This window comes from Pholcus phalangioides, unplaced genomic scaffold (assembly GCF_987345545.1).
Source record: "Pholcus phalangioides strain wild (caught in Gottingen) unplaced genomic scaffold, Ppha-v1.0 ptg000011l_1, whole genome shotgun sequence".
NCBI lineage: Eukaryota > Metazoa > Arthropoda > Arachnida > Araneae > Pholcidae > Pholcus > Pholcus phalangioides.
Window position 1 is genome coordinate 19909943 of NW_028301604.1, and position 21259 is coordinate 19931201.

The window sequence follows — 21259 nt, forward strand, 5'->3', positions numbered from 1 at the left end:
ACAGCCGTTCATAAAAGAGTGTAAGAAGTCAAAACAGGAAGTGAAATGTTTATGCATATTTCTCTGTTAGTATTTTTCATCTGTACTGCAAATGCTTTACATTCGAATTCATTTTCGTTCGAAGAATTGAAATCAATCAATTATGACGTAGATATTTTGAAAACTCCTGTTAAAGCCGGTGAAGTAAGCGTAATTTTTTTATAGTTTTATTTATATATATATATATATACTTATGATTTTTTTTTTCATTGTTACTAACTAAGATTGTTTTCATGCTGAACTTACTTTATGAGCAATTCCAATGATATTTAATGATTCCGGAAAAGCAGCATGAATGTGAGTAACGCTTAATTACATGGGTCAAGTTGACAAAAAAGTGGCTAAAGGGCCTTTAACATTTTTGAGAGGCGCTTTATTCATTTCTCACCTCTATGGAATGGTTTGACAATATCTATAAATATCCTGATTGTTTTTTTTGTCTACAAAAATTAGCTGTTTATCATTATTTTATTGCTTGAAATTTTTCTTAATTAATGGAAAATGAATTTTAATTTTTTTTTACATTTTATCCCTCAGCCACTTCTAATCAACATTTTTGAAGATATTTTATGTGATATAATTTAGTAATTTATTAAATTAGGGGAAATATTTCATTATTAGGGGAGAACACCGATTAGTGACATTTCTGAAATCGCTGATGGAAAATTGGTTTCTAATTACATGTTGCCACACCAAAGGATGCCCATATGGACTCTTTTCTATTGCAATTAACCATGTTTAATATAAATTGGAAATTTGAAACATTTTAAACAAGTAGTTTCAACAAAGTTTTTATTAATGTCACAATGAGAACAAGAGTACAGTAGAGTCTCAATAATTCAAGTCTCAAAATTTCGAGGGTCCAGATAATCTGAGATGCTGTAATTTTTCGAAATTCATTTTCAAAATCTCTGTTTCTTGCCAAGGAAGCATTTTGTTTCATTTTGTCTCATTTTTCCTATGAATACAAGTAATTTCAGTGTGAATGGGTCTTGATGAAACATCAAAACATCTAACACTATTAATTTCTAATTATTTTTGTCACAACAAAACAATTCCCAATAATTTTTTGTCATAACATACAGTCAAGTCATAACATTCCATATTCCTGCTCATTTTCAGGCATACTGTAAAAGGACAAGGTTGAGCAACATGCCATAAAAATTCAACCATTTCTTCAGAACTTGACTCTCTTCAGACCTGGGCAATTTTTGTTTCTTTTTTAAAATTTAGTTAACCCTAACTTCAGTTTGATCCTTTTTAATTCATAATTTAAAATTCAGTTCTTTTTTATGTGGCTAATCTTCTCAAAACCACTTGAGCTTGAAAGGTTTGTTTCGAATGATGTTCCTGATAACAATATCCAGTGATTTTTAAAATTTTTTGGAATTTTGTAACAAGATAAACTGAGGTAAGCGGAACCCCTTTTTCATTGGTTCAAGTTTAACCTAGCACCTACATTATAGAAATCAACGAAACTTCTTGAAAATATGGCAGCAGATTCTTTGAATCATTCTATTTTTGGAGCTAGTGCTTTAACCATATTTTCTTCAGTATCCCTTTCTCAAGATTAATTTTACTTTTTAGTGAAGCATTGGTGTCCCTTGCTCCCCAAGGAGGCAAGTGGAACCTTACACTGATTGCACTTCAAAATCATTCATAAATGAAAGAAGTTTAAACAAAGGGAAAAAATTCATTAAAACCATAAAAATCCTAAACATTTTATTATGTTGGTATAAAAAGCTAATTTACAACTTTAGTATGTAGAAAACCCATAAAAGACAAATGATAAGGGAAATGTGAAATTTGCAAAAATGTGGGAGTATAGAGTTACTGTAAATGCATTGGGTTCCACTTACCTCAGCACAGTAAAAACTTGGGAAAAGTGTAAACCTTGTAATTCCAATTTTATCTAAAGAGTTATCATAATTATATATTAAAATGACAGATTAAGTAACTATAAAACAAGAAATTGACACCAAAATATCAATATTGGGCCAACTCATGCTTTCAGAAATAGTCAAAATGTAAAGGGCACAACAGGTAGTGCCTTGACCACAAACTTAACTTCTCCATATGAAAGCTCCTTGTACTTTTATATGAACAGCTATCATACCAATTATATTTTTACTGAAAAATACATGAAGTATGAAAGAGAAAAATTCTGCAAGAAACCGTTCCTGGAAATGATTGAATTTTACAAATCATGTGAGGTTCCACTTACCCCGAATTTCCACTTGCCTCAGTCTACCTTATATTGTGAAAAACAATTTTTTTTAATTTTGATCTATGTAGTTTCAGAAATAATGGTTTATTTGTGTATTTTACATGTGTTCAATTTCTAGCTATAGTTGAAAATAATCTATGTAAATGGAGACATGGATATACGATTGTGTGTTCAGACTGAATTCTCGTTCAAAATTTAACCTCTTCTGCACCAGGGACGTATGTACACATGTCGTGATCTTCATGGACATTAATACCACGAATGTATGTGCAAACGACAGCTGAAAATTACAATAAAGCAAGTCAGCATTGTAGTAGTGTGTGACTCATGTATCTATCATCTGGAATGTTTTTTTGCATTGCAGCTAGATTTAGTAGCATTGAACATTTCACAGCAAAGCACAAATAAGAGTATACTGTATTACATGATTGACATATGTGATTGAAATACTTTGCTATGTGATGGTAAATTACTTTTATGAACTCCCTCCCAATACTGCTTACCATATTACCCTGTATTAAAATCATTATGATAAATAAATTGTTCTATGGATTAGATATTCAGCATGCTAATCTGTTATCCTGGACCTAGAGTGCAGTTACAGCTATGGCTTGCCTGGTGCGGAAGGGGTTAATGGGTTAGTTAAAATATTAGTGGCATGCCAAGTATTTTAATAAACTGTAGACCAATGTTCATTATCTGCCAAAACAGCAAGAACAATTTGAATATTTGTTGGAATGAAAAATACTATTACAGCATAGAAAGAGATCTTTCCAAGTCATGGGAAAAATTAAAAAAAAACATTAGTTTGAAACATTTTTCTAAAAATAAATAAATAATAATAATTAGCTGGTGGTGTAATTTTTTTTTTTTTTTTTTTTTATTTGTCAAGTCTTGATGTAAAATGTTCTGAATGAAATTTGTTATCAAAGAAACATTTCATTTTCTGGATATTATGCTGATGTGAACTCGGAAAGAAAAGTCATCTTGTCTCTGCCAGGACTCGAACCCAGACCCTCTTGCATACTGGGCAAGTATGCTATCATCTACACCACTAGAGACACAACCCTGCCTTCCTTATTCCATGCACTGTGGCATGAGGCACTGAAGTAACTTCAGGAATTGGCCCCCAGGTGGGATGGTTTAGAGAGATAGATGACTTTTTCTCAGCCCAAGATATCAAAGAAACATTTTATTTTCTGGATATTATGCTGAGGTGAACTCGGAAAAATAAGTCATCTCCAAGTTCACCTCAGCATAATATCCAGAAAATAAAATGTTTCTTTGATATCTTGGGTTGAGAAAAAGCCATCTATCTCTCTGAAATTTGTTATGTTGACTGTAAGGTTCAAGTTTCATCGAAAGAAGCATTTAATTTTTTGTTTAAATACTGTTAATATAAAAAATATTTCAAATTATTGTGAAACTTTTTTCTTTGGATGTATATTATATAGAGCCAACTTTTGCCTGTCATACATGTTACATCCAAATATGGTCAACAGTATCAATGTTTACTGCCAGAAATTGAAGAACTGGAGAAAGAAGAAAAAAAAGATCAAACTCCTGAAGAAGAAATTGATATTAAGGAATTATTGAAACCTATACAAACTGGATCTTGCCTCTTGAAGGTAAGACAAATGTTTATTATGTTAATACCTTATTATGTTGAATCTTTATGAATGCACTCAATTTTTTTATAACCAGACTAAACTTTGGTCCGAATATAAATAAAAACATGTGTGAGATAATCAAAATGATTGGTTGAAGGATATTTCACCTCTCCTACAGTACAATGCCATCAAAAATATAGTCCTTTGTTGTTTGCCCCTCGTATCATAAAATACCTCATAATTTTAATTTTTTTTGGTGTTAGAAGTTATGTGGAGGAAGGAAAAAAATATATTTGTCAAAGATGGGTCAAAACTTTTTTGCTGTTATCACTTTATGGTGGGTGTCAGAAAAATATGCTCTTCTCTCTCTCCACTGCTGCTCTGGCTGTCAACAGAACATGAGACATGTTTCCTTGGTATAGGCATAAAACATTATTCACATCAAGAGTTCTTGCTTTGCCAACATATATGTGCTTGTCTGGTTTCGCAAAGCCAGTTGAATTATCCTTTACCTCTGCGTTATCTGCGTTGAAGGTGCTTACAAGCAGCAACAATTTTGCTTTGGTAAACAAGATCTTTTTTTTCTTACCCATGCGCTATGAAACTCAAAGGATGAAGGTGGGGTGGGGGGGGGGGTTACTTTTTTCATAACAAGTACATTCCCAAAAACTTCACAGTTCTGCTCAAACAGCTCTTTGGATTAGCACGCTGTTTTTCTTATCACAATCTATTTTTTTTTTTGGTACATACGAATCGATTTTTGAAAAATAATTGTTAGTTAAAAATAATTGTTAGGCTAGTCCTAGCCCCCTTTTGGAAGTGATATTGGTTTCGTCGAAGGCAACCTACTGTTATTCAAGTCCAAAAAGTTCTGAGATCATCATGAGAACATGAATCGTGAAGTTTCAAGACCTGGTGTGAGAGTATACTGCCCAAACTTCATTCAGATAGTGTCATCGTGATGGACAACACTCCATGCTACAGTGTTCGCATGGGAAAAAATACTTAATTCGTTCAAACTTCCAGAAGTCTGTGAAATAATTAGCTACTGCTTTGGATGGTGTGACAGTGGAAAATTATAAAAATGTGATTTCTCATATCATCGAGTAGGAGAAGAAGCTGTGGCAACTGAACGTTAAGGTTGATCTGATGGTGGAAGAGCTAATCATCAATCCATCACAGAGTTCATCAGCATCCAGTGAAAGCGAAATGGAAGGAATTTCACTCCTACCAGTATCCATATAACAATCTCTGACTAGTAAAATATTGAAATGCAGTAAAAAAAAATATAGACCCATAGGTAAGTAATAAATAAAGAATGGCAGCAGAAGGGTAGGTTATTCAGAATTTTATTTCATAATGTATTTGATAGCATATTCAGCCCAGAAAATCATTTGGTGTGAATTAGCTCAAAAACAAAATTTTAGAATTTTAGGGGGAAAAATAAATACAAAATAAGTAAAGGATTTCTGAGTATCTGCTGTAAAAACAGCTGCCGTTAGGGGTGTGACAGGTGCGGTCACACCAGGCCCCCCCTTGTTTTGAGGGGCCCTCCCCGTACTTATAGTAATAATAATTTCTCATAAATTCTGAATTTTCATCAATTCTGGAATTATTTCATTTATTCTGAATCTGCATGTGTGCTGGAATAATCCTTGTAAATTATTTTTCTTATTTTCAATTCATAGATTCTGAATTTACATTAGATTTCAGGCAATTTCTTTCGTTAGGTCACAATATTTTATTTCATTTTGTAGTTATTTCTTCCATCAATTGAAATTTTCTTCAGTTCGAAATTTTCAATTATTTTTTTATAATTTAAATTTAATTTTGCCAATTTTTTTTTTAGTATGGATATTTTTCAGCATTCCTGTATATTTTTCGCAATAATGTATGAATATTTGGATGCTGATTCCTCTCTCCCACGGAATATATAGAAGTATTTTGAGAAACAACTCTCTCTATTTTAATTAGTGTTATCAACTGTTTTTATTTCAACAAAATTTAAAAACTGTGAAAATTTTATTATCTCTATAAATTTGTAATAAAAGAATTTTCCTATCTCACATTTGAGGAAAAATCACACATGTTAAGGAACATGTAATGAAGAAGCAAGTAAAATTACAAGCAATAGAAATAAAGGATGCGGAATGATATCAAAAATTGGTACAGCAGTTTGTGCACATCTGGACTCAAGTTAGAAGGAACAAAGTTTAGCCACACACATAAAAATTCCTATAAACAATAATAGCCATAACACAATTCCTATAAATACCATAAAAAAATCTTTGACAGGAATTTGAACATAGTTGTAATGCAACTTGTTTTTGATGCTACATATAGAACTTGTTTTACAATTGTGGGTAAGAGTACGTTTTTAACCCCCTTTATGTACAGGCTTTTGGCAGCAAATTTGAGCAATTTCTATTGGAAGTATCAACGATAATTCTCAAAAAACTGGTTTCCTTGTTCACATGTTAGAAATAAAAGGGGGAAGAGTACTGTAGATTTCTCTTTTGCCGATTCACCCAGGCCCGTCATTTGGGGGTCAGGGGGGGGGCCCCCTGGCTTTTGAAAATACACAAAAAAAAGTATACATATATATACAAATATATATATATATAAAATTATAAATACATTGAGTACATGTTCTTTGCCCACCTGGAAAAAGTTTGTCCCTCAGATAAAGTTGAAATGACCCTCTCTTTCTTACCCTCCCAAATGTGTTCTCTTCCTCTATATTAATATATGATGTGTTCTCTTTTTTTTCTACTATATATATCTGTATGCGCAAGGTAAAGGGAGATAAATTTTACAGGTGAGCAGCATTTAATTTTTTTTTTAGTGTTTTTTAAGTCTTTCTATGGAGCTTGCTTGCTTTATAAAATGAATACCTCTGTTATTTATTAAAATAGGACTTAATGTGCTACACCTATGTGTAGTGTAACAAAAGTACTGCAAATTAATAGAATTATCCCAATATTGACGAAAAATGGACATAGTACCCTTTACCTCCAGCATACAGATATATAGTAGAAAAATACATTGTATGTGGGGGTGGGGGGAGATCTCTCTCTCTCTCTCTTAGGGGCTGTTCAAGTATTAGTCATCATCGATGGGGGGGGGGGTTCCGATTTGATGACAAGGGAAGAGAGAGGGTTTGGATAATGCTTACGTCAGCAACCACCCTTTACGAAAATATAAGTTAGGATTCAGAGGGGCAGAGCTGATGACGAAATTTTGCTGACAAAGGGCGGGGGTTCAAAAATGGCTAAAAATTTACTTACGTAATACTTGAATGGTCATTTACTAAACAGGAAAAAAAGAAAGAACAGGGAGGTAAAAAAAAACTTCAGTTGATGGGGTTACAATGAAGCTTCATAATGATGCTAAAAAAGTTAAAAACCAAGAAGAGCTGAAATAAATTTCTTCCATCTGCAGTAGGATGAAATATCTTGTCCATGATCATTAATGGTTTAATACAAATCTACAATTTTAGACAAAATCTTCACTATATAAATTTTGGATATATACCTAACAGAACCCAGCTTGAATGGTAGGCTACTTTAACACTAGAATGACAGAAATTTGGAACTACCTAGAATGATGGTAGCAGTCATTTTTACCACTATAGGAAAAAATTAACAAAGAGTTTCATTACCGAAACTTCTTAAAACAGTATCTATTCAGTCTCATTGACTTATTTATGCAATAAACCCTTCTTTTTGCATACCATTTTTTTTTTAAATTTTTGACTAAGGGCCTTATAACGAAGCATAGCCACAGAATCCTGAGCTATGTAAAATAGTGTACATATGTAAGACAGCTTTTTGATGTCAATCACATTGTGCACTGAATGAGTTTATTTTGTCAAAAATATCAAGGCTCATTAGTCGAGCAATAAAATTTCATAATTTCTGGCAGAAATTTTCTTCGTCGGCAATTTCAATTTTGTGTGCGCATGGTACTTAAGAGACCTAGCTTTTCTCTGCTTACGAATGGTAGAATTATTTTTTTGCTCAGTCGAAAGCATGATATGTTGTAAAATAATGCCCCCCCCCCCACATCATCCAGTAGGACCCTTAGGCTGGAATCTTTGGTGAGGCCCCCAGAGCCCTTCTATGGTGAATTTATAGTATGAAGAGAAAAAAAGGATAAGAATCATCTTGCCTCCCAGCTATAGACCTGTCCATGGGTAAAATATTGAAAAAATAAAGGTTATTTTCTTTGTGCAACATTGTAACGGTGAATGTAATGCAAAGATTCATAAAAACACTAAATGAATTGAATAAAGTATGACTCCTAATACGATTAAATAATCGACGTTTGGGTGTACCCAAAATTCCAAAAGAACACGGCTATACGTGTTTCGGAACTATATGAAGTTCCTTCATCAGTAGCGGAACCAAAGAAGAAAGAAAATATTGGAAAAAACTCCTCATAGTGGGAGTTACTTGCTGTTGTAGACAAGAGTCAAATTCATTTTGAATTTGACCACCAGGTGAATAAATGACCCTTTTTTTAATTTCCATTTTTTTCCATGGTCGTCCATATAGCGTATATACCAAGTTTCTATGTAATACCTCTACCAGAACGTATGCTCCGTAGGTCTGAGTAGTGTCAGTATACTGACGGGTGCTCCATAGGTCTGAGCAGTGTTGGTATACTGAAACTATAATAACTCTGTAAATCCCAGAAAGACTCATTTTCAGGAAAGTGTGGTGTATTAATTCCAGGGTTGGTAAAAAAACTGGGTTTTTTTTTTGGTTTAAACCAGGTTTTTTTTGTTTTAAATAGTATTAACATTAAAAACAATAAAATTTCTGAAAAATCATTAAAACTTATAATAATTAATTAAAATAAAATGTTTATTTTAAATCAATAAATATTTCTTACATTTTAACAAAAACCAACTTTGCCATTTAATTATTTTTGCGTAACTCAATGACTTACTTTGCATTTGAAAATTCTTAATGTTATTATTAACCATATAATATAAAGATGTTTTCTCCAGTTACTTTTAGTATGCTTAATTAGAAAGCTATTTTGCAAAAACTATATTAAAAATTAGGTGAATATAATATATTTAATGAATATTAATGTTTAATAATATATAAATATACAGAGTGATTATAACTAAAGTACTGATTTCAAAACACTGTAAAAAAAGAACCATTGTCAGAATGACTTGAAAATTTACATGAATATTCCTGAAGCAATGTAATTTTACATGGCAAAGGGGAAAAATATACTTAAAAATGTAAATTTAACGACACTTTACTCATCCAACACATGAGAAATTTGTTCACAGAATCGACAAGATAGCCAGTCAGGGCAAAATGATAACTCAATTAGCGTTACACGATTTCATAGTTCATAGAAACATCACAAAAATGAAGTAACTGAACAAATAACTACAACTTACTCAAGAAATGTTAAACATGTTATCCACCGTGTTCTGGCTATGAAGTGAAAACAAAAAAATGCTTGTTCAACAGCAGATCAAGAGTATGCCATGGTCATGATGTGGATGCACTTGTAATTCACCTTTATTAAACCAAACGCGCCCCCACGTTAATATTCCTGAGAAACTTCTAACTTATAGGGGACGTGCTGGAGCTTGCTATTCACCAAGGTTTGCAATTCGACCACTGTTCATAACATTTTGAGGTACCCCCACAGCCAGAAGTTGCAAGGGTTAAGGTTAGGTGAACTGACTGCCAGCCAGGTGTCATGTCATCCTGTTATTGTCGAAATAGTTTTTCAGCAGCTGCTTTGCTGGTATTACAATTTGCATCTTGATGTTGAAGTGCCAAGATGATGATGTTGCACAAAATAGATTATACTGCTGATCAAGTACAGCATCATCTACTTGCACTTTTTTATTTTGCCAAAGAAATTTCCATTGCTTCAAGAGTATCCATGCAAATGTTCAAGTCATTCTGACTTGAAATTACTTATTGTATAGTTTTGGAATCAAAACTAATTATAATCACCCTGTATATAGCTGATTATTTTTCATAACTCTGTTACTACTATACAGTAGAACCTTGATTAACTGAACTTAAATGTGAAAGTATTAAAAAAAAACTACTGAATATTAAGACTGGGTAATATACAGTGTGAGATGTGCTACTTCTTATGGGAAAGAAAATGAAAATGTCTGTGAGGTAATGTAACTACTAGTGTGTACACTGGTCTTTGTCCTTTATGGACAGCTGGTGTCTTTATTGTGTGTGACCACCTGTGTGTGTGCGCCCCACTACTGTTCTGCTTCTTTGTGAAGGAAAAAAGCAAAGCAAAAAACCCTGTGAGATAATACACCACTACATTTAGATGTGATGCAATCCTTATTAATGAATTTGCTAAAGATAGGGCATCAGAATTCAGCCAAAGGTTAGAAAATGTGGTAAGAATGAGACTGATGATTTTAGCTTCTGTATATAACTTTAAATAACTAAGATACTTCACATGTAAAAAAATATATATTCAGGCCACTTTTTTTTATGAGACTTTTTGGAAAAACCACTTATATCATTTAAAAATAGACCATCTGAATGTACCCCAAGAATATGAAATGTGGTAAGAATGAAAAATTTTGGCTAGTAATGAACCAATATGATATTTTTCAAGGTAAAAAATTACATTTAGGCCACTTTTATTTGATTTTTAAAAAAAAAACCACTTGTTTAAACCAAACAACCCTCATGAAATAAATGATTTTTGATTATGCATTTGTAGGAAATATCAATTTTATTTTTCCATAATTTGGTTGACAGAAATATAGTGCAACTTGTATGAAAATTCCAGGTGAATGTCGTGAAAATTCAGAAAGATCTGTGATACAGTGAGGAATAATTTCAGATATTTGCTGAAAACAGCTGGATGATAAGGAATTTTCCACAAATTTATATTTTGATTATTTTCTGTCACTTGATTATTTTCTTTGGTTTTTTTATTTATTTTGACATTATACGCCTGTGTTATGCTCAAACATTTCTGTTACATAGTATCAGACATGCATCTTAGCTCATTCACATAATGCTGCAAACTTATTCTCAGAATAATAAAAATATATATATTTCTTGTGTTAATAATGTAGAACAATTGATTATCGCTTATCATCTACCCAATGCATTGAAAGATTAAAATACGCATAACAATTTTTTTCTTCTGGTTGTTTCAAAGTAAGATATCTTGATTACTTTAATAAACATATTCATCTTAATTATATAGATTTTTAGTTATCTTCATTGAAGACAGACCCCATGTTTCTTCTCAAACTCTTTTATTTATTATAATTGTTTTGATTGTTAGTTTGCTGTCATGGATGGTTAGCACACTAACCTCCAGTTCATGTTTTGATTGCTTGAAAATCCATGTTTTTAATAAACAGTAACTAAAAGTAACATATATATACTTATCCATCTTAGACTAAAGAATGGTGGACATATGAATTTTGTTATGGACACTATGTAAAGCAGTATCATATCGAAGGTGAGTTCATATATAAAAGATAATATTACTTTTGAGTTTGAGATACCATACGTGAATCCTATTATTTTAGTCATTATGTTACCAAGTGGTAACTGCAACAGCTTATCCTAGAAGCTGTTTAAATAAAATAAAACTGATTTCTTGAAAAGTTTATTTTAAAATTTAATATTGTCCACACACACACACACATTATAGTTTGTAAAAAAAATCTTCATGCATTGAATGCGTTAGACACAAAAAGAAGAAATCCTTAATTTTGCAACCAAAACCGGCAGAGATACAGCAAATTTAAATTAAAAAACCTTTTTGATGAAGATTAATGGTAATTTTTTTTACTAAATATGACTATGGTTGGTCATGGGAACCATATAAAAATTTAGATTCTGTTACTTTTTAAGAAATACAAAATACAGCCCCACTAATGCAAACTGATTAAGATTGGTACCTGTTCGGATTACCTGGGCTCTTGATTTTTTTTTTCTTTTGCATTTAATTTCAGTGGGTCCATTCTGTTTGATTATGGCTGTCTGAAAGATACCCAAGGCCCAAAGATGCTTGGAATTACTTTTTACTTCAGTAAAATATGTCTTTCAAGCAGTTATACACTGAATCTAATTGGGAATAACAAATTGAAATGAAATATTGAAGTGAAAAGAAAAACCTCAGAATATTATTATTATTATATGAATAAAACACTTGGATGATTTGCCCTTTGTTTGACTTGAGGACCGATGTTCAGTCCTTGTTGGCTCACCTGTTAAGATACCTTTGCATTTAACACTAGATAGACCAAGCTGGTCATTTTGAATTTTCTAGCTCCATTTGTATGCCAAATAGATTTCTTTGGAATGCTGAAATCTCTCAATTTTTCTTCGAAATACTCCTACACAGTGTTCATCAATACACATCTAAATTCAGTTTTACTCCTTCAAATTTTAGGTAATTTTTTAATAGAGTTATTTCTCTGTTTCTCATTAAGATTGAAAATTACTCTTAAAAATTATTTTTACTGATAATAGTGCTTCTTTTCTTTTCCAATCCGAGCACAACCCAGGTCTATCGCCATGGACAATTTACTACCTATTGAGTTGTGCCGGAAGTGTAAGTGTGTGTACCTAACAGTCTGAGTGCATATCTAGTGTTGTGTCTGATTTTTCAGTGCTGCCATCTGTATTTCAGAAATGAAGTGAGTGAGGTGTAATGATTAAATTACATTTGTAAGTCTGTTGCTCTCTGTGGCAAGACTTTTTAAAGGGGAGATCGGCTCACATTTGCACCTTGAAGTTGGGAACCACAGAAAACCAATTTCAGCCGACCACCGCTGCGGTGATGGTGGGGCTCGAAGCCTGGTCCCCGCAATGTGAGTCCTTCACTATGACCACTCGATCACCACAATGGCTCCTACATTATCCTGTCCAAATATTACTAGTTATAAGTTATTAAAAGCACTAACTGATATATTTTTACTTCTACTACTCTAAGGCCATGGCCAGTAACTTTGACCAGAAATATTATAGACTTTTTTTTTATGCACAACATATTTTTCATTGAATCATCTCATCAAATTTTCTCCCTTTTTTTGAGCAAATACAGATCACTAACTGATTAAAAGTTGAATGAAAATGTAGTAATGCAACTTTCTTCTGAACTATATTTAAAAAATGGGGTGGAAATCTCTCGCAGCTGATATTTTTTTAATATTTCACTTATACTTGCTAAAAAACTGGAGTAAAATACTGTGAAAATCTTTATATGACAATGCTCATGGGACCAGAGAGAAGTATTGTTATACAGAATTTACCATTATATATAGATTAGATTAACACTATGAGAAGTATGTGGTTTATATTTCGACACTTATTATTGTAGAGAGCATCATTACACACACGCATGCACACAGAATTCTTATTGTAATACTAGCTGGGTATACAATGGGAAAAGATCCAAAAGAAATTCCATAGAAATTTCAAAAACTTAAGGTCACTTTAAATGAAACATTTTTGTTAATTACATAAACATATAACATTGAGTTTGTACCAGGGAAAGAAATGTGGTGTTCTAACAAGTGAAATAAATTTAAATGTTGAAATGCTTTCCCAAAGCTAGGAAAATCTTCTTGAAACAAAGTATGGTGTTGATATTGTTAACCAGATGTCTCAAAGGTATTTTGTTTGAGCTGCATCCAACAGATGTATAGTGCTTGTATACTACAACATTCTCGATTTGTATTCAATAAATGCTTGGATTAAAAACATTATATAAATAACTTGAAAGGTTATTTCCAAGTGTAGCTTCTTCTTGGAAGTACAGTAGAGTCTTGTTTATCCGACCTTCACTTATGCAACATTCCGTATTATCTGACATCACACCGCAAAAAAATTCATCAATTGGCAACAAGAACTGCAAGTTGCAAGCGTGAGTATAGTCTAGTTTTTTTTTTTTTTTGCTTCAGACCCTACAGCAGCTAGAGGATAAAAGTATGGAAAGATGAAATTGAAGAAACCATTCTTCCTTTAGTGCAACGTATTCCTGGATGTTAGGATGCATCTTTGAAAGAAATCAAAAGTTTAATGAAGGATGATGATCAGTATGAAATAACTGATGAAGAAACTGTTGCTCTTGTCAAGTACAGTGACAACAAAATTGAAGATCATGATCAAGTACCAACTTTTGAGCCCCTCAGAATTTCACTCAATGATGGAGTTAAGGCTCTAGAAACTGCAATTAACACTTCAGAAACTACAGGAATAGACATAACACTGCTGCAAAGATGGTGAAACTTGACAGCAAAGAAATGGCACTCGTCAGAAAAGCAGACTATGATCAAAAATTTCTTTAAATTATCACAGGACTGAACTTTTTAAATACTGTATTTAAGGTCAGCATATTCTGTAACTAAGTTAGTTTTCTCTGTTGTTTTGTTGTAAAACATGATTATTAGGTTTGGAATGTGTAAAATTATAATATAGTTTGAGGTTTAATAGGCTTTTTCTTGACACATCCCTATTATCCAACATTTTCACTTATCCGACGTTCTGCGACCCGTTTATGTTGGATAAATGAGACTCTACTGTAGTTGAATAAATCAGAGAATTTTATTAGATTCAGAGATCCAAGCCAAATATATCTGTGTCAGTTGACTTGTCAATGCCAACAACAAGTCATAGCATGTCCAAGAAAGGACAAATATTTGATTGCCTATGCAATAATTTTAACACAAGTCATACATGCTCAATGTGTAAGAAATATGTTTGTGAAAATGAATTTCCAATATAGAAAAGGTATTGACATGTAAAAAGGGTGATGTGTGTACAAGCACAGCTGAAATAATCATCCAAGTTTTTGACAGATATTGGTTCTTCTAGTGTTAACAATAGTTGAAAGCTGATAGGGTCTTGTGACTATATCTTTCTTCCTCTGAAATACACTAGATATATTTTTTATTTATTTATTTATGTAATTAAATCGCGAAAAGCCATTCATAATGTTGCACTGACATTGTGACACACATATTCATACTCAAAATGTAAACACAGAAATACATGCAACATGACACAAAAATACATACCAACAAGCATAGGTGTACGCAGAATTTTCTCAAGGGGGTTTCAATTTTTTTTTTCTTCTCAAGAGGGGTTTTCTATGTTTTTTCCTGCAAAATAACACTATAATCTCAGCTTGGACACACTATAATCCCCCTTGCGTACACCAATGCTCACAAGACACAAAAAAATACATACAACGCAAAAGGAAAGCAAGAAAGAACAATAATAAAAATCTCAATGCTATATAAGAGAAAAAATCTGTAAATAATTACAATGTATATATATACTAATTATCAGAATGGATACCTTGTCAGAACAAAGAATATGTAGGGAACAGGACAAAGTCTGACAGTAGGCTATTCCAAACTCTACCTGGTCAACATAAGATGCCCCGGAAATGCTGTTTTGCACAAAAATTTTGCAATGGAAGAAGACAAAGTCCTACAACTACCTGCTTTATATTTTGACGGATGGAAAGATAAAACTTTAATTATATCAGAAAACGATGGGGAAATGTATAGACAGAGCATTCTTGAAGAGCATACTTGATTGATAATAGAACCAGATTTGAAGTTCTTGGGTTATATTGCACCAGCTTCTGGCACATCTAAATGGGTAGAGCAAACAATCTACGATTTCTTCCTGGAATCAGAAATATCTATGGAGTCTTCAGTGGCAGTTGGGTGTGATGGAACTAATGTGAATATTGGTAAATCTGGAGGTGTCATACATCTGCTTGAAAAAAAAAGGTTAGATAAGCAGTTGCATTGGAGTATCTGTATACTGCATATGAAAGAATTGCCCTTCTGACACTTGTTTCTAAATATTGATGGCAGCTCATTGGGACCCAAAATATTTTCAGGGAGAATCAGCAAATATCTAGAAATGTGTGAAAAAATGCCCTTTGTTTTATTTCAATGTATTTCAACAGAGTTACCCAAGTTTCCTGTTCAAGGTCAAGAACAGACCAAACATTTATCCGAAGATGTCACTCTCCGCTATCCATACAAAGGTTTTTTAACAGCTGGTTGATGTGAAGGGTGAACGCCCACATGGAATGTGAAAGGATGTCTATTCGATTCCTCGCAGGGGCAGTTGAATTTTCTGTCTTTCCAAAATATATCTTCGCGTCAGCCAGCTGTTAAAAAACCTTTACACAAACATATTTATACAGAATAGTCTCAGCGATTTCAACAGGCATATTTCCTAAGGATTTAGCAAAGAAATCGCCAGACAAAATGTCTCATGCTCAATGGCTAACTCATGCTAATCGATTTCTACGTTTGTACGTTTCAATGGCATCTCTCCTTCTGAAAACTTGGTAATTCTTGCAACGTATGTCGTCAAGGTTTGTGCTTCAACCTGGTTTGCTATCAAAATTCACCTTTCCTGTAAAGATGGAGCACAGCAACTGTTCAAACTCATCACTGCAACTAGGTATTCACCCATAGAACTGGAAGGCAAAATATATCCCGTAATTTAAATATACAATTACTTTGCTCACCCTAAAAATTTATTGATCACAGAGTGCTGACCGACTCTGAACCACGCATTCGTGAGCTGGCAGCCCATCGCATTTTGAAAGCCTGCAGCATTCAGAAAAATAGACTCAGACTGTTTCAGTTTCTTATTGTAAAATTTGGTGCATCATCTTGCATCAATCTCATTGACTGGCAGAAGAAGAATATATCTGATCCTCCAATATTGAAATCCATACCTGATGAAGACATCCAACTGTTTGTCACCAAAAAAGCAGTGGGAGAATTGCATTTGTTTAGCCTGCTATGTCACACACAAGCTGTTGAAAGGGCATTCAAGACTCTGACAGAATCTTTAGCCACATCGTGCAAAAAATCTGTGATAGAAGGCTTCATAAAAATCAAACAGTCTCGAAAAGCTATGTGGAAATTTGATAGCAAGAAAAACTTTCGCGCTATTTGAAATATGATAATAATAATATAAATGCCATTGTTATAAACTTGTAATAAATAAGTGTTACTCATGCAATTTGCATTTGTTGTATAGAGTTGTATAGACACACATTTTAAAGCTTTTTTAAAACCTTACTGTCACAACTCATCAAAAAGAAGTTGTTTTTTCAAAATATGTATTATTCTGTAAAGTCAATCTGGAGGCAGAAGATGATAACCCATTCTAAAAAAAATTATATGTGAGCTAGACATCATGTGGCACCCTTTTCTTGCTGTGCCAGGTAGAAATTAAATATATATATATATATATCCATACAACGTTGACCCACCCTAGTGTATACCTTGTATACACTGAGTGGCCACTTTGTTATGACTACCATGTCAATATTTCATTGGGCCGCCTTTTGCCTTGTGGGGCTGCTTGTCTTATGCAATTTTTATATTTTTATTATGTTTTTTATTTATACCACCCAACAGCTAGGCATTATCCAGTGTCTCTTTCCATCCTATTTTAGTCTGACTCCAACCATCAACCGTCATGTAACAAAATTTCTCTCACTTCTATTTTTATACACTAAATAATTTTAAAAAGAAAAAGGAGTCATGACTCAGTCTATTTCCTTTGTACAAATTTTGATACAGCATTGTTTCTCGGCATGGACTCTGCAAGATGTTGATAGGTTGTTTGTTAAATCTGAGACCATGTTTGATGAATAGCACTTTCCAATATTGTGAGATTGGATGGTTGTGGATCTAGATGTCTGATGGCTCTTTCAACCTCATCCCACAAATGCTCGATGGGATTGAGATCTGGGGATTTTTGGGGCACGTGAGCAAAATAAACTTTCCACCATGTTTCTCAAACCAATCCCGTACTAAACCAGCACTATGGAAGGAGGTATCTTGTTTAAAATAGCCATCACCAATCAGAAAAAACCATCAACATAACAAGGTGTACTTGGTCAGCAATGATATTTAAATATGATGTCTTATTCAGACATTCATGTGCATGAAATGGAGGAACCCTCAAGCATGCCAGGAAAACATTCCCCCAAACTATCATATTCCCTCCACCAGCTTGAAGGGTTGTAGCAATGCACTTGGTGTACATGCTTTCATGCTGTTTTTTCCAAATTCTCACTTGCCCATCTGCAGGTTTGACTGCAAATGTGATTCATCTGACCACATAACTTGTTTCCAATGTTCAATCCTTGCTCTTCTGAACAAATTTGAGGTGTTTTTTCTTGTTAGCTGCAGGCAGCAACAGTGTTCAAACTGGCCTTTGGCTTCCATATCGATGCATTGTATGGCAAACAGAGTGGTCATAGATCCTTTGGAACGATTCTTGATTAAGATCTGCTGCAATTCATTGCACTGTTGCCATTCCGATCTCTTTCACAAGTATGGAGAGTGAAGACTCTCCATTCTGCGTGAGCATTCACCAGTCAGTGATGACCACAAGTTGTGCACATTGAGACCTCGTTTTTTTCCTGACAGTCCTGGTCTTTAAACACTAAGTACAGCTGCTCTTGAACATTTCACAAATGCAAGGGTTTTGCTCATACTCACTCCATGGTACTGAGCTCCTACAATCACCCCATGTTCAAAGTCAGTCAAATCACATTTTATCCCATATCTTCATAAACAATCCATCTATACTACTGTCTAAGGAGCAAAGCAGCTTTCCTTTTTTGTGCTAGCCTAGCCCTCTAGCCACAACAGTGTTGCGCCATAGCTTGTTTGCTTATATGGACATCGTCACTGTGATGCTGTATTTCAGTTCTGACTCCAATTGAACAAATGGTTGAAAATTAAGAAAATTTAATTTGAGAAAACTATTTACATTGGTTAACAAAAAATTTAGTTTCACATCATAAATACAAAAAAATATATCCTCTTATGTGTGAGCAACACACTGAAAGGAATGAGGTTACGCAAAGGAAACAGTTCGACTTGTCCCCATTTTTTTCCAGTATGAAGGTCAGGAGGTACTCGCAAAGGGGGTGAGAGATGACATCATCTTTTGCTTCTTCTCTAGAATTGCGAATGCACCAGCATATGGCTGTTGCAGTGGGCGCGGAACCATATCCTGGTGTACAAAGACATGTGAAGCTTTGTTAACCGTTTCAGTCAAATCCACAATGTGAGCTTCCCAATTTACGAATTCTATTATCAGGATCTTTATGGATAGAAGAAACAGGTGTCGCGTGTGAGAATTCTGCAATTTTATTGCGAGAATGGGGAATTCTCTGGTTGGACAGACATCACAAGTGGAGTTTCTCAGGGAAGTGTCCTTGACCTCATACTTTTTCACTTTTTATCAATGAACTCGATCAGGGTATCGATGGGATTACTAGCAAATTCGCAGATGATGTGAAGCTAATGGGGGTAATCGGGAATGAAAACGATAGGGAGTTGCTCCAGATCAACTTAAACAGGATTGCTGCATGGGCAAATGAATAAAGCATGACGTTTAGCGTTGATAAGTGCATGGTCGCTCATTTTGGTTCGAACAAGGGTCACCGATTTGGGTTGAATTCTCAATGAATTCTCATTGACGAGCAACTTAGGTTTTCTAAACATTGTTCAGCGGTGGTCAAAAAAGCGAATAGAATGCTTGGTCTCATTTTCAAAAAGGTCTCTTTGCGTTCTCCTAAAGTCATTCTTCCGCTTTTTTGAGGCTTAGTTCGTCCTGGACTGGAGTATGCTGTAAGGTTTTGGAGACCATACCTACAGAAGGACATAGACTCGGTAGAAGGGGTGCAGAGAAGAGCTACGCATGTCCTTATTGGCACACAGGGCTTGAGTTATGAAGAGAGACTTCATTTTTTGAATATGTTTAAATTGGATGAACGCAGGTGTCGAGGAGATATGATCGAAGTGTTCAAAATTTTCAATGGGATGGATAGGATGGACCATGAACTTTTAGTACACCGCCAATTGACTGCTTTTACAATCGGACACCAGTATCGATTGGTGAGGGACAATGCAAGGTTATGGGGTCGCAGGGAATTTTTCTCTAATAGGGTTGTTAATAAATGGAATAGCTTACCCCTGGAGGTAGTAAATTGTAACACAATTGACACGTTTAAAAAGAAATACGATAAACATATTGGGGTAAATCGAGAAGCTCTATCCATTCTTAGAATAAGACAACCATAAGTATTCTTTTTATGGGCGTTGTATAATATTTTATCATGTGTATATATTGTTTATAATTTGTGTTAATTGCATTTTTAATTGGGTTGCTGTATTTTTTAAATATATGACATCCATATTTTTATGGGCATCTTTTTATCAGCCACCTCGTTGGGCATTTTGCCTGTTGTGGCGTTTATTTGTATTTGTATTTTATCAACCACAGTTGCCAAGCCATCTAATTTATTGGTATTCACTGACAGAATTTATTGTGCCGTTACTGGCAGGCATTGTAGCCAAAGGATTTTGAGAGCATCATCAGAGAGAGTTTTTGAAGTCAGTTGGGTCATTTTATGTAGCAACTGTGAACGTTTCTGGTCACATAATGTCATATCAGAAAGTAGAGTGCAAATGCGAGCAGTTTCAGATTCATTCTGCAAATTGACCAATCAAACATGCTTTTATTACAGCATAAGGATCATCCCACGCAGGCGCGGATCCAGGCTGATGTGTTGGGGGGGGGCGATTTTTTACAGTGAAGGTTCCGTTAAGTGAGGAACAACCTAGTGTCCGAAGACCGAAGACACCAAACATGCTTAAAATGTAAAAATCAATATATTTTTAAAAATTAATTAAAAATTGAAATTCATTAAAAATTAAAATTCATTAAAAATTAAAATTATTTATAACTTTGAATTTAAAAATTAAATTAATTAAAAATTAAAACTGAATTAAAATTATATTAATACAAATTATATTTTTTTCAATAAGCAACACACTTATTTAAGAAATTGCTCGTAGTAACTAATGTTACAACTAATGAATTAGCTTTTTTTGACAATTTGGACATTTGTTCCGACTACCCTAGCAAAAAATGCCGTACGTAAAAAAAGTTTGTTGGGCAGACTGAATAATCTGTTGTATTTATAAGCATTGTAAGGCCTCTAGCCTCCTGGCAGTTGAAGGTTTAGGGAGCTAGCTTCTGACTTTGCAGCTCTGGATTCGAATCCTGGCTCGTGCATAGATATCTACTACCACTAACAAATTCCCTGGCCAGATCATAAAGATATCTTCAGAATACTTGAGGATCACGTTAATTCTGATGTGCATTTCCAGCTAAAAAAATTTATATTAACAGTATCAAGTGCAATAGTACAAATAAATGAAAAGTTTGCAGATGAAAATAGAGCAAGATATCGAAAGCATATGAAGAATTATTATTTTAAAATGCTCCTAGAATCCTACTACCTTCTCTTTTGCTTGATAAAAATT

At 33.8% G+C, this 21259-nt stretch overlaps 1 protein-coding gene across 1 annotated transcript in view; it reads left to right on the plus strand.

Annotated features, from left to right (window-relative positions):
• Nucleotides 1-21259, plus strand: part of LOC149080192 (uncharacterized) — a 60466-nt gene continuing 39207 nt past the window's right edge. The window contains exons 1-3 of the mRNA XM_089239235.1: nucleotides 1-183; nucleotides 3721-3894; nucleotides 11310-11373. Coding sequence (XP_089095361.1) covers nucleotides 46-183; nucleotides 3721-3894; nucleotides 11310-11373 — 376 coding nt within the window. The 5' untranslated portion in view covers nucleotides 1-45. The remainder of the gene's footprint in view (nucleotides 184-3720; nucleotides 3895-11309; nucleotides 11374-21259) is intronic.